This window comes from Myotis yumanensis, unplaced genomic scaffold (assembly GCF_028538775.1).
Source record: "Myotis yumanensis isolate MYYU_CA2020_CCGP unplaced genomic scaffold, mMyoYum1.0.hap1 SCAF_13, whole genome shotgun sequence".
NCBI classification, from domain to species: Eukaryota; Metazoa; Chordata; class Mammalia; order Chiroptera; family Vespertilionidae; genus Myotis; species Myotis yumanensis.
The window spans coordinates 828,851-843,115 of NW_027223764.1; the positions used below are offsets into that span (position 1 = coordinate 828,851).

General features: G+C 61.5%; 1 protein-coding gene across 6 annotated transcripts in view; it reads left to right on the plus strand.

The window, feature by feature from the left end:
- Positions 1–13,846: 13,846 nt before the first annotated feature.
- Positions 13,847–14,265, plus strand: part of DMBT1 (deleted in malignant brain tumors 1) — a 33,716-nt gene continuing 33,297 nt past the window's right edge. For all 6 annotated transcript variants that reach the window (XM_070432025.1, XM_070432027.1, XM_070432028.1 and 3 more), the window contains exon 1: positions 13,847–13,950. In XM_070432025.1, the coding sequence (XP_070288126.1) occupies positions 13,890–13,950 (61 nt within the window). In that variant the 5' untranslated portion in view covers positions 13,847–13,889. The remainder of the gene's footprint in view (positions 13,951–14,265) is intronic.

Sequence of the window (14,265 nt, forward strand, 5' to 3'; positions counted from 1 at the left end):
TTTCTCCAGCCCACAGAACGAGCATCACAAGGAAGGAGCCCTGATGGCCCCGGGCTCTGGGTGGTGGTGACATGTCGGGGGGCATCGAGTGACGAGTGTGTGCGCTGCAGGGGTGCTGAGGGGAGGCTGCGTGGAGAGGCCTGGGGTGTCTGGGAATTCTGCTTTCTGCTCCGATTTGCTGTGAACCTAAAACTGTACTCAAAACGAAAGTCTATTAATTAAAATAAAAAAACAACAACAACTTCTGAACAAAGGAGAGCCCCAGGCAGCACCTGTCGGACCAGGAAAGGACTCAGGGGGCTGCTCCCTCAATGGCCTCCTTCTGCCGCTCTAGCCCGGCCTGCGGACCCGGGGCAGGAGTCCTGGGAGCAGGGCGCGGGGAGCAGGATCTAGAGAAGGACTTTCCAAGGGAGAGACACCCCGTGGGCCCCGGCGTGCAGAATCCTTCCCCCCCCCCCCCCCCCCCCCAACGAAAACGGCAACCCAGGCACAGCTGCTGGGAGGGGGGCTCCGCCCTGCTTCCTGCGACCGGCCCGCTGCTTCCTGACCCAGCCCTCCAACTGACAGAAACGCACGTTCTCATGGAAGGAAATCTGTTCTTTTTAAATACATTTTTATTGATTTCAGAGAGGAAGAGGTGGGGGAGAGAGAGACAGAGAGAGAAATATCAATGAGAGAGAGTCATTGATTGGCTGCCTCCTGCAGGCCCCACACTGGGGATCGAGCCTGCACCCCGGGCTGTGCCCTGACCGGGAGCAAACCATGACCTCCTGGTTCCTGGGTCGATGCCCAACCCCTGAGCCCCGCTGGGCGGGCGGGAAATCTGTTCTTGAGTCACAGGCCCGGATGCTGCGTGGTGGGCTCGGGGGCTCTGTGCAGCCCTCCAGGGACCCACCTCGGGGGGTGGGGCAGTCCCTGTCCTGGTGACAACCCCTCAGGCCCCAACAGGATCCAGGCGCTGCCTCTCCTCATCGATCAGGCGCCACCTCTCTCCGGGGCTCACAGGGCGCCTTCGCCCTTTGCAGGCTCCTCCAGTCCAGGTGCACCTGCTGGCTCGGGGTCTCCTCCCTCGGGGGTGCCCCCTCCCCTCCCCCCCTGCCCCCCACACCTGTGCCCCACGAAGCTGGGCTGAGCCCTCCCCTCCGGGTCATTCCTAACCTCCTCCCCACCCCGGGGCCTGGCTGGGCTGGGGGAGCAGAGCTCCCAGGAACCCTGTGGCCAGGAGGAGGCAGAGGCGTGGCCACTAGGGGGTGAGCGGACCTCAGGGAACGCCAAGCAGGTGCCAGGGGACCTGGATGTGAGAGGACAGACAGGGGAGAGCTGAGAGCCGGCGAGGGGCAGCTTCCTCCGCCTCCACCGCGGGCAGGAGGACCCCCGCCAGGCGAGGGGCCTGGCCACGCCTCCCCCCACTCCTTCCCCCATTCCCTCCCCCCTTTCCCTGACAATAAGGAGGCGCAGTGCCCTGGGTGCTGGGCCACCGTGTGGCTGGACCTGCTCCATGTTTGCTAACAACACAGGACACACAACACGGGACACACAACACGGGACACACAACACGGGACACCCGGCCTGGGGTCCCTTTGCTATGATTCCTGACCCCACAGGCCACCCTGAGCGGAGCCCAGACCTGCGTGCTGGGCCCTCGTCCCCCAGCAGGGAATTCCGGGAACCTCCCCCCCCAGGCCCCCGACTCTCTCGCCACCAGCTGCTTTCTCCGGCTCAAGGGGAGTCACTTGTTCAGGGACACCGAGCGAGCGCCTCGGGCCGGGGCCTCCGGAGCCTTGAGATGTGAGTCCGAGACGGGCCAGGCGCCCCTCCGGGTGGCAGCTCCAGTTCCACGTTACAGTGGCCCCGTTTGAGTCTGTTTACAGCCCTTTGGGGCTGGACTTGGGGGGCCTTTGGGATGAAAAGGGGGGGCCCAGTTCTGGAGAATCCTGATCTCAGAGGAGGAGGAGGAGAGGAGCTGGCCTTTCCGAGGTGCACCCGAGGGAGAGGGTGTCAGGCCCAGGGCAGCCGAGGGAGGGGACGGGGTGTGGAGGGGACGGGAGCCGCTGAGGAGACTTCAGGGCTGTGCTCGGCCGAGAGGAGCCAACAGAGGCGGCCAGGCCCCGTGAGCCCAGGGCGCCCAGTGGGCGGAGGAAGCGGGGGTTACGGAATCGGGGGGCTGTGCTGAGGCCCTGGAGGTGGCATGGGAGTGGGGGGGCTTTATATTTACACCTGGAGACCTGGGCGACGGTCCAGCTGGAGGCGGTGCACAGGCCCTGACACCTGGTTCCTCAGCCCTGGGAGGGGCCCCCCCTGCTCTCCAGTCCCTCCCAGCTCCCGTGTCCCCTCCCAGCTCCCATGTCCCCTCCCAGCTCCCGTGTCCCCTCCCAGCTCCCATGTCCCCTCCCAGCTCCCGTGTCTCCTCTGAGGCACATCCAAGGACCCTGGGCATCCATCCGGGATTTTCTGCTTTTTTAAAAAAAATGTTTTTATATCAGAGAGGAAGGGAGAGGGAGAGAGAGACAGAAACATCAGTGATGAGGGAGAATCACCAACCAGCTGCCTCCTGCACGCCCCACACTTGCTGGGGATGGAGCCTGCATCCAGGGCCTGTGCCCTGACCAGGAATGGAACCCTGACCTCCTGGTTCCTAGGTTGATGCTCAGCCCCTGAGGAACTCGGGCCGGGCCCTCCGTGACTTTCCGGTTCCCGTGGTCTCCTCCCTGCGCCCGGGTCTGCACGCAGAGGGCGGGGAGCTCCTGGTGCCCCTGGTAGGCGCCCACACGGAGCTGAGGCCGCTGCACGCTTAGGGAGGTCGCCAAGCTCCAGAGTCCACCGCCCCTGCCGCCCGCCTCTCGCCCACATCGGCCAGACCCATTGTTCTCACCACCCCCCGAAAGCCCGTGGGAGGAAACCAGAGGCGGAGGGGCGGGCCCTGGGCGAGCACCATGGGCAGCAGGGGCACAGCCCAATGCCCCACCTGCCGCCCTGGTGCGGGGTTGCCTTGGAAACGGCTTCCTGATGGCGGCCAAGGGCATTTCCTTTGGCTTGACCGCAGCCCCCTGCCCTCTCCGGTCTGGACGGATATAACCCAGCGATTTGGCGGGAGACCTGACGCTGGCCGTGGAGCTGGGCCTCCTGGGAAGGCGGGCGGCTGCCTTCCTGTCACTCAGGAGAACTCGGTTCCCGGGCGGCCTCCCTGCTGTGGCCTCTGACCCAGAGGACAACTGAGGTGGACGTCCTCGCTGATGTCCCCAGGTCCTCGTCTGTCTGTCCGTCTGTCTGTCTGCTGCACATTAGTCACGGGCACGCTCCCATGTGCCAGGCACTTTCTTTATTTCTTTTTTAAAAAATATATGTTTTTATTGATTTCAAAGAGGAAGTGAGAGATAGAAAGATCAACGATGAGAGAGAATCATGGATCGGCTGCCTCCTGCACGCCCCACACTGGGGATCGAGCCTGCAACCCGGGCCTGTGCCCTGACCGGGAATCGAACCGTGACCTCCTAGGTCGACGCCCAATCACTGAGCCACACCGGCCGGCCTTGACTTCCGTCTTTAAGACCCTTTGGTACTTCCGCCCCACAGACCTGGCGGTCTCTTCCTCCTGCAGCGCCCTCCGTCCTCGGGGACATGACCTCCAAAATCTTTGTGTCTGTAGAGGTTCCAGCTCCAAATCTCACACACAAGTGATGAGCAGTAATTAGGGAGCAGCGAGGGTCCCCATCATACAAAGGAAAAATATGATCCTACAGCCCGGCCGGCGTGGCTCAGTGCTTGAGCATTGACTTGTGAACCAGGAGGTCAGGGTTCAATTCCCGGTCAGGGCACAGGCCTGGGTTGCAGGCTTGATCCCCGGTGGGGGGCGTGCAGGAGGCAGCCGATCCATGATTCTCTCTCATCATTGATGTTTCTCTCTCTCTCCCTCTCCCTTCCTCTCTGAAATCAATAAAAATATATTTTAAAAAATATATATGATCCCACAAAGAAAATCAGATCACTTTAGAAACTTTTATGAATGAAACTAGAAATCGGGGTCCTCTGATTCGTAAATGAACAACAGTAAAAACAGACATTTCTTTCAATAATTTAGCCCTGAATGAGGGAGAAGGAGAAGTGGAGGCAGCGGAGGCCGAGGGGGCAGGAGGGCGTGTTGGTAAAAGGCTGGAGGGAGGGGGCGGGGGTGCCGGCGGAGGCCCAGGGCGCGAGGTTCGGGAACAGGAGGGGCCTGGGAAACTGCTCTAATCAGACGTGTCTCCCTGGCTTCCAGCTGCTTATCCTGCCTTTGAATTCCTAACTGAGCAAACGGGGCACCTTCCCAAGGTCACATCACCTTTATCTCTGGCCCTCGCCCTGGAAAGACCGTGGAGGAGGGGCTGGAACTGTTAGCCTCACCCCAGGTGTCCCTCCACCAGGTGTGGCTCAGCCCAGGCATCGCCATGGGGAGGGGATGGCCCTGAACCCAGGCAGGGCAGCGACCTGCCTCGACCACCAGCCTCAGAATTGCCTGAGCGCCTGGCAGGGCTCCCAACCCTCCCAGACCCCCTGATTCTGTGACCTAAGATTTGAGAACATCTGCGACTTTCCTATTTATTGCAACAGAAGTTGCTCAAAACATGAACAGTCTTAGCAGCTCCATGAGCTGAATGAGCAGGAAGTGTGGGTCCTTAGAACTTGGGTTGGACCAACCACTTCTCGAGATTTTCAGATTTCTGTGGAGGACAGAACGGTCTGGGTAAACGGTAGCTCATAATTGCCCCCTATTAACAATTATCAGGGGCAGCAGCGGGCGGTTTCTGGCGTCTCCAGCAAACACCGGCTTCGCTAAGTGGAAATTTATTATCCCACTCGTTCCACACGTCTCAGCGGGTCGGGGAGCCCCTGATAGTGCAGGCATGGCCCCAGGAGCGGCTGGTGGACTTTGTCTGGGAGACTTTTGGGAATCAGAGTCACCCCCCAATAAAGCCACTGGGTGGGGGGGCGCTTTCCCGACATCCACGCATGTGCTCACCCAAATGCCAGCGTTAGGGTGATTGATGGCCGTGGACAATGAGCACTAATCTCCTGGTGACCCCTCGGGGCCGTCAGTTCCCAGCCGGGGCCGCGGGAAATCCCGTAAGAGGTTCGCCAGGTGAAGACGCACACAGGGTGATGTGCCAGGGGCTGGGACGGGCCTCAGGCTCATTTCCTACAAAGGCAACCGGCTCCGTCAGCGGGTGTGGGCGGCTCCCGGGAGGTGGGGTTCGAGGAGCACCCCCTCCCCCAGCTTGTGGCTGCAGGTGCGAGCTGCTCACAATAAGGTCAGCATGTAGCTTGACCTCCCGAGAGCGCAGAGCCCTGCGGAGTGGAGCCCGATCGGGAATGACACTAGACGTTCACGGTTATGACCACGTTGACTGTGCCTCTCGGAAGACCAAGCGTGTAAAACGTAACGGGAGAGCGCACGCGCGTCCAGCGAAGGGTTTGCAGCAGGAGCTGGGGGCTCTGGGGCGAGGAGGCCCGCGCTCCTACTCAGCTCATGGTGGCTCCGGCCTCCTCTCAGGGGGACTGGCGTGGGCAGGACAAGGTGCCCGCTCGCACAGACGCGCCCCCGTGAGCAGAAAGACGGCAGGAGAAGCGGATGGAGAGAGAAGCCGGAGGGAGGCGGGAGGAACGAGGCGAAATGAGAGGACAGTGGTCCTTCGAAGTCCAGGGCCGTGGCCCCTGTGCCGGGCGGGAACCGGGTTCCTGCCGAGGGCCACACGGTGTTTGCCGCGTCTTCCTCAGGCCGCACGAAAGGAGCCACTTGAACATCAGCGGCTCTGTTTGGCCAGACCTTTCACGAACGCACCTGATGCCTTTATTGCACTCACACAACCCGAGGGCCGGGCGTCCTCACCCCTGATTGAGGACGAGGAAAGGAACCGGGAAGTATGTCAGGGGTAGGAGGTGGGTTCATGCAACACGTGAGCCTCGAGGTGGCGCCGTCTAAAATATAACGTTCCAAGTACATTTTGGAAAAAACCTGAGTGACAGCCTCCACTTACTGTCCGGCTTCCACCCGCATCGCCTTCATCCCCGTGTGTGTCCGTACGCGCATGTGCACACGTGTTCCTTAGGGCGGAGGGTGCGTCTGGCGGGTGTGGGTGCCGACCTCGCTCTGCAGGTGGGAGGGAGGCAGACGGAGCCCTGCCCGCCAGCAGGCACAGAGCGAGGCGGAGTTTTCCCTCCTTATTTGGGGCCGAGTTGAACCACCTTGGCCCTCACGACTCGGGTGCTTTCTCTCCCACCCGAGCGGGTGCCTCAGCGCCGGGACCTCGTAGATCTCACCATCGGGGCGGCTCAGAGGCACATGCTCACCTGGACGCGGAGGGGAAGGTGACGTCCTGGCGAGTCCCTTCTTGTCCCAAAACCCGCAGCTATCACACATCCGTGTCTGTGGTGAACACGGCGTCCAGCAGGCCCGGTCGGACACCCTCACCGAGGGCCGCTGAGGGCACACCCTGGGGCCTCGAGTGCTCATCCGCAAGCTCCCGGTGACGGGGGAGGAGCCTGGCCACTCAGGGCTCCCCCGAGGCAAAGAAACACAGTGCAGCCGCCTGGAGTCTGTGCAGGCGCCGCCCAGGAGGGTCCCCGCCCCGCACGTGCCCCAGGAAAGTCCTCGGGAGGAGACGGGCAGGGACAACGGGGCAGCTACGGGTCTCAGCCTGGCAGCCAGGCCCGGGGCAGCCGGCCCCTGACTTCAAGACGGGGCCAGGGAGAGCTGAGGAAGGAGGCCCGGAGCAGCAAGGCGGCCGGGAGGCTGGGAGCCCCTGCTCGGGCTCCAGGGGGCTCCCCAGAGAGAGAGGGGGGCTGCCCCACAAAAGACCAAGCCCCGCAGCACGGAGAAGCCAGCTGTGGGCACCGGCCTGGCCAGGTGACGGGGCCCAGGAGACGGGGCCCAGGAGACGGGGCTCTTGGGCAATCTGTGTTGGCAGCAGGAGCAGGAAGTGGCCCCTCGATGCCTCCGCCACAGTCGCTGCCACACAAAGAGGCTAAGAGAATCTGCCCCTGTGCCCTCGGGCGAAGGGGGGAGTGGGGGGCCCTCACTAATGGGGAGCTTGCCCAGCCCTTCCTTTCCTGGAATTACCTGGGATGCCCTCCCTTCCCATCACCCCGTCCTCCAGAACCTGCGGGGGCCCCATGGCTCACTGCCCCTCCCCCCCTGAGGCCTTTCAGGGGCCGTGACCTCGGGCAGGAGGCAGGAGGCGGGAGGCGGGAGGTGGCGGGCCCTCGCCTTTGAACCTGGGCAGGTGGCCCTGACGGGGCAGGAACAGTGTTGGGCACCTACTCTGGTTGTCAGACACGGATCCTGCGCTGTTCGCCGCGATCGTGCTGTTCTGATGAGAGAAGGCACATCTCACCCGGCTGGGGGGGGCGCACATGGGACCTGGGGGCGCACCTGGGAATGTGGCCCGTCCTCCCCACCAGGGAGCTCCTGTTCTCACGGAGAGATGAGCAGCCTGTCGCAGGGACAGAGCCGCCAGCCCTTTGCATGTCACTAAGCCCTTTGCAGACCCAGCCCTTGCTCACCCGCATTCCCTGTGAACTGCTCGTCTGGCATAACCCTTTTGCCTGCTCCCCATGTGATCTCTGTCCTTCTCCCCAATATAAGCAGTGGCTGATGGGGGGGGCAGAGCGGATTTTTGTGGGTGACCCCCTGCTCCCTGTGCTGCCGGCAGGACTGGAATAAATGCTCATGTAGGATTCAACCCTGTCTGCTTGGTTGACTCCGGTGGTGACAGGCGGCCCGGACCCCTTGGTTTGACTTCCTGAAGCTGTGCTCTCATCTGTGAAGTGGGGGAAGGAGAAGGAAGACGAGGCTGTGGTGTTGGCTGCGGGCCTTGGAGCTCTGGCTGCTGTTCTGTCAAACACTAGACTTTCCTAAAGTGGGTGCCATCAGACACTTACGAGATCTGGGGACCTCACCCCCAAAACATCAAGGACCTCCCACAGCCTCTGCGAGGCCCCCCAGAACCAAGGAGCCCCCAGGGAGTCCCCCACCGGGCCCAGCGCGGGCAGCCCGTGTACTGGAGTGATTTCACGTTTGCGTCTTACATACAAATATTTATACGAATATAACTCAAAACCGTCAGTGACGTTCTAGTTCTAAAACATGATGGGTGCGGCTCAGTGATTAAGCGTCAACCTATGAACCAGGAGGTCACAGTTGGGTTCCTGGTCAGGGCACAGGCCCAGGTTATGGGTTCGGTCCCCAGTGTGGGCCGTGCAGGAGGCAGCCGGTCCATGACTTTCTCATCATTGATGTGTGTCTCTCTCTCCCTCTCTGAAGTCAGTAAAAATATATTTTAACAAAATAAAATAAAGCAGTGCTGTGTCATGTAATAAAGATTTGACCTGCCCTAGCTGGTTTGGCTCAGTGGATCAAGGGTCGGCCTGCGGACTGAAGGGTCCCAGGTTCTATTCCAGTCAAGGGCACAGGCCCAGATTATGGGCTCCATCCCCAGTAGGGGCGTGCAGGAGGCAGCCGGTCCATGGTTCTCTCTCATCATTGATGTGTGTCTCTCTCTTCCTCTTTGAATTAAGTAAAAATATATTTAAAAAAATAAAATAAAGCAGTGCTGTGTCGTGTAATAAAGATTTGAACTGCCCTGGCCGGTTTGGCTCAGTGGATCGAGGTTGGGCCTGCGGACTGAAGGGTCCCAGGTTCTATTCCAGTCAAGGGCACAGGCCCAGTTTATGGGCTCCATCCCCAGTAGGGGCGTGCAGGAGGCAGCCGGTCCATGGTTCTCTCTCATCATTGTTGTTTCTATCCCTCTCTCCCTCTCCCTTCCTCTCTGACATCAATAAAAATCTATTTAAAAGAAGGTGTGAACCTCTAAGTATGTAGGCACTGCCAGGCACCATCTCACAGACCCCCGCTGCCATCGATCCGCCTCATCTGTGCCAGAAGGAAGGTGTGGAGGTCCGGATTGCACCATCCTGTCCGTCATCGGCTCTCCCAGGTCTCGGTGCGTCCCCCGCGGTCTGTCCCGAGGCCTCAGAGGCGGGGCCCCGTTGTGTTCTTTCCATCGCCTGGTGGATTCCTTGTGGGGGGGGTTGCCTTATTCCTCCCCTGGCTGCCCAGCCTGTGGGCGTGGCCGTGCCTCGTGTCCCAGTCCACACTCGGGCCTTCTCCCGCTGCTGCCTGTCCTTAGGGAACTCGGGGTCTCTCGCCTCCGTCCTCCTCCGAACGCCACCAGGGCTCCCCATGTCGCGCAGAACGAGATACGGAGGCCTCCCTGAGCCAAGACCGCTGCTCGCACCCCATGCCGCCTCTGTGCTCGCTCTTCCCAGGAACCTGCGGACCTGAGGGACACAGCCCCCTCTGAGGATGTGGGGGACACAGCCCCCCTCTGAGGTTGTGGGGGACACAGCCCCCCTCTGTGGTTGTGGGGGACACAGCCCCCCTCTGTGGTTGTGGGGGACACAGCCCTCCTCTGAGGTTGTGGGGGACACAGCCCCCTCTGCGGATGTGGGGACACAGCCCCCCTCTGCGGATGTGGGGACACAGCCCCCTCTGCAGAGTGCGTAGCTTTCTCCCTTCCCCCTGGGTTCGGAGGAGAGAAGGGACCAAAGCTGAACAGGGGATTCCTGAGAACATAGACGGTCAGGTCAGCTGAGGCTTAACCCTCACCCAGGCCAGGAGGGGAGAGTGGAGAGCAACCAGGAGAGAAACAGGGGATGGCAGCGGGGGCTCAGTGGGGAGAGCGAGGGGCGTCATTGGGGCTCAGTGGGCTCAGCCCTCAGCCCTCCGCACGCCCCTCACTGAGGCCCCGGGATCTTGGGTGTAAGTGCTTCACCTCTGGGGGGAGGCCTCAGTTTCTCTGCCTGTGAAGTGGGGCAGCGACGGCTGAGCCTCACCCAGAGGGCGTGTGTGACCTGAGGTCAGGGACAGGCCGAGCGCATGTCCAGCTGAGAGCGAGGCTTTTGTGTTACATCTTCACGCGCTGTCTGTCTGCACTCTGGCTGGGTGTGCGGTGCCAGCTGGGTGTGCGGTGCTGGGGTAGAGGCTGTGGTCCCCGAGGTACGGGGAGGATGCTGGGGGTGGGGCACAAACTATTTGAACCCAGCTGGGAGCTCAAGAAGACGGGGGAGCGGGTGCCCGTGCAGTGCCCGCGGCCGAGAGGACAGGCTCCTGGGGAGGCCGACGGCAAGGACTGAGTGAGCCTCCTCCACCCGCAGGGGAAGGTGGGGCCCTCCCAGGCCCGGCGCTTTCCGCAGGAGGAACGGAGCGGCGCTGGGCGTCCAGTGGGGCCCCCACAGGCCCAGCTCGCTGTCTTGGGAGTGACCGGGGGGTGGGGGGGTGGGGGGCACAGCCGCTGCCCCAGCCTCGGGTCAGAGCGGCTCCTCCAGGGCGGGCCTCGCGCCCCCCCCCCCCCCCCCCCCCCCGGCTGGACCCCCTGCTGCTCATCTCTGAGCTGCGCAGAGGCACCTGCAAAGCTGCGGGAAAGCCATCCCCCCAGCGCCACCCATTTCCACCGCTGAAGTGGTCAGTCAGGTGTCTTCTGGGGAATGCATGTGCACACACACACACGCACACACATGCACACACACACACGCACGCACACTCATGCACGCACGGGCACCATACATGCATGTACATGTATGCACACAAGGCACCGTACACGTGTACACACACAAACAGACATGCAGAAACTCATTCATGCACACACAGGCACCATACATGCATGCACATGTGTGCGCACACACTCACACACGCTGGCTCTGGGGGCCTCGTGTGTACCAGGAAGAAGGAAATGTGAATGAACCCTTCTCACTCAAGGAACTCACCTGCGGGGTGGCCCCAGCCCGGCTTCCTCCTCCGGCCGCGCACAAGGGGCCCATTCTGGCCGTGGCTCTCGGGCTCGGCTGACCCCTCGCACTTTTGTTCCTCTGGTTTGGCGAGAGCTGCGGCTCGTCCCTGCCCTGCATCCTCAGAGCCCCTTCCTTTGTTCCAGTTTCCTGGGATTGGATATTTGTTGTTGTTTCGACACCACTCGTCACGGCCACGGCAAGGCTGGCAGGGCTGCGGGTGAGCGAAGCGGTGGGTCTGACGGCTTCCTGAGCCCCATGTGGCCCCACTCTCCAGGGGGGGCCCGGGGCAGCTTCCCGGCCACACCTGCCAGCTGAGCCCACGGGGCACAGCTGGCTGTCAGTCAGGGGGCAACCTGTGACCCCTTTTTAATTTATGTTTTAAAATATATTTTTATTGATCTCAGAGAGGAAGGGAGAGAGAAACATCTATGATGAGAGAGAATCATGGATTGGCTGCCTCCTGCACGCCCCACACTGGGGGTTGAGCCCACAGCTCGGGCATGTGCCCTGACTGGGAATGAACCCTGACCTCTGGTGCCTAGGTCGATGCTCGACCACTGAGCCATGCTGGCCGGGCTATTTTTAGTTTTACTAAAGAAATGGTGGCAGCCTGTGTGAGGCCCTTCTCCCTGTTGCTCTTTGTTAACAGTTACATGTACGGGGGCATCTCTATATATATAAAAGCCTAAACAACTGTTACAACCAGACGACCAGCCGGTAGCCATGACGTGCACTGACCACCGGGGGCAGATGCTCAATGCAGGAGCTCCCACAGCCAACCTCCCCTCGGCCAGCCAGCCCTGATCAGCCCCGATTGCTGGCCAGGCCAAGGGACCCCAGCTGTGCACGAACTCATGCACTGGGCCTCTGGGTGATTAATAAACCACACAGTCTTCACGTGCGACACATGCTCTGTAGATGGCACCGTGTGCCCACCACCCACGGCCACAGCCCTGTGTCACCATAGGGCTGGCCCTGTACTGCCCGCCCCCTCTGGTAGCCGCCACACTGCGGTCTGTCTGAGTCTCAGTTTTATATCCCACATGTGGGTGAAACCACGTGGCTCCGGACTTTCTGTCTGACGTGTTTCGCTTGATGTTCGTTCTAAGGTCACCCACGTTTCACAAACAGCACTGTTCTCCCTTTCCTCGTGGCTGAGGGCTAAGTGTTCCCAGCGTGCATGTGCCCCTCTGCGTCCGCCCCATCGAAGGACACGCCGGCTGTCTCCTGTCCTGCCACGTGGAGAAGGCCGCAGTGAGCGTGGGGGTGCATATCTCTGCGAATAAGCTTTCAAACGTCTCGGGGAGAAGCCCGGCTCAGCGTCCTGCTCTTGGCGACGGTTTTCGTTCGTGATCGGCGCTCCGGCCCCGCTCCTCCCCTGGCCGTGCTGTTGACGATGCTCTGGCCGGTGGGCAGGGAGAAGGGGGCCTCCTGGGAGGGAGCTGCTCTGCTGGGGGTCCCCTCTCCCCACAAGAGGAAGACCTGTCTGTACGGGGTCTGTGACCCACACAGAGCTCCCGGGACAGGTGGGCCCTGGCGCGAAGGGCTCACCTGGTGGCAGGTGGCCCAGTGTATTCTTCCTGGTCCGAGACCTTCCTGATGCGGGGACACCACCCCTTCCCCCCCCTCCCCCCCCCCGGACACGCCTGGCAGTTTTGACTGACAGCTGGACTCCCTCCACTTCCTTCTCTGCTTCTGCGGAACAAAAGCTCCCAATCCTTTGTTGTCTTAGGGCTTCGCTGCTAACCACAGGGAACAAGGACGGCTCAGCCGCGGGAAGGCGTGCGACGGGGAAATCTCGCCTGCTCTCAGGACGACGTTCCCGGTCCGAGCTGGGCTGTCCACGGCGGCTCAGGGTCTGCTGGCGGGACCCTCGTGCCTTGTGCTCACTCAGGCCTTGTTCCCCGTCTGGTCTCCCCACTCCTGGGTGCGGTGACTCCTGTAGGGGTGACTGTCTCAGGGAAACTGCCCCTCCCATCGGATTTGGGTGCTTTTCTGCAGGTTCCCATGGCAAGTGGCGTTAATACCTCCAAGGGGGGAGTGGGGAGATATCTGTAACACTATCAACAATAAAAAATACTTTAAATAATTAAACAAATAATTACAATAACAACAAAAAACACACAATAATTTTCCTCCATAAAAAAATAATATGAATAAATAGCCCAGCTGGTGTGACTCAGTGGTTGAGTGTCGACTTATGAACCAGGAGGTCAGGGTTTGATTCCCGGTCAGGGCACAGGCCCTGGTTGGGGGCTTGATCCCCAGTGGGGGGTGTGCAGGAGGCAGTGGATCCGTGATTCTTTCTCATCATTGATGTTTCTCTCTCCCCCTCTCCCTTCCTCTCTGACATCAATATATTTAAAAGTAGTATTTACAAAAACCCCAGGAGAGGGGCTGTGCACAAGGCAGGGGGAGATCAGGGCTAGTTTTGTGGGTTTGCGAGGTCCGTCCCAGCCCCGTGACCACCACGAGCAGGATCTGAAACCCCGTGAGATGTCAGGTGGCCCGGCCGGAGCCCCGGTCCTCGGCCCTGTGCCATGGGAATAGTGTGAGGTCCAGACGCCGGGGCTGCTGCTCGCCTGGCCACAGCCTCGGCCTCCGTGGACTCACCGGCCTCCTCCCGCCCCATCTGCGTGAATGTCACCCTCGCTCTCCCAGGCCAGGGGTCAGATCACTGCCCTGCCAGGCCCGCCCGGCTCAGAGAGGGGCCTTCCCTTTGGCACCGGGGCTGTTTGCCCAGCAGCCCACATCCTGCTCGGGCTGCCTTCCCACGAGTTCACCCGAGTCCTTGGGGGCGAAGATGGGGCCCCGTGGGCCACGAGCCAGGAGGAAGTTGGAAGCGGGTCCCTCAGGTCCACGCGGCGGCAGGTGGGGAGCAGCCGGATGATCCGAGCGGCATCGATCGCACACACCCACGTCGTCCCACAGCTCAGCTGGGACCGTTACGCTTCCTCCCTGTTGATTTATGGCATCAATAGGAAGGTCATGCCCAGGACACGCCTCCTGGCGGCTGGAACCCATAAATATGGAGGCGTCCGTGTTCCCCCTGGAGCAGAGCCGGCACCATGGGGCTCCCCAGGGTCACCCTGGCAATGTGTCTGCTGCTGGGCCGTGTCCTCCACGCAGGTACTGTCTCCTCTGCGTCTGCTCAGCTCACGGGCAAACCCCACTCTCGCGGATTTGGGAAGGAAGCGCTTTTCTGGTTGTTCCCGCCTGAGAAAGGCCAGGGTGGTGGTTAGACGAGGCCGGGGGCCGCTGGTCTCAGAAAGGCTCCTGCAGCGAGGAAGGGGCGCCAGGCCTCCGCGTGGCCGTGGGGTGAGACCCGACAGTGGGCGGGAAGCCGGCCCTGCATGACCCTCAGCGACGCTCGGCAGGCAGCTCTGGCTCGGTCACTCCTGTCGCCCAGGGCGCCGGCCAGGCAGCGGGGAGGTGTGTGCACCG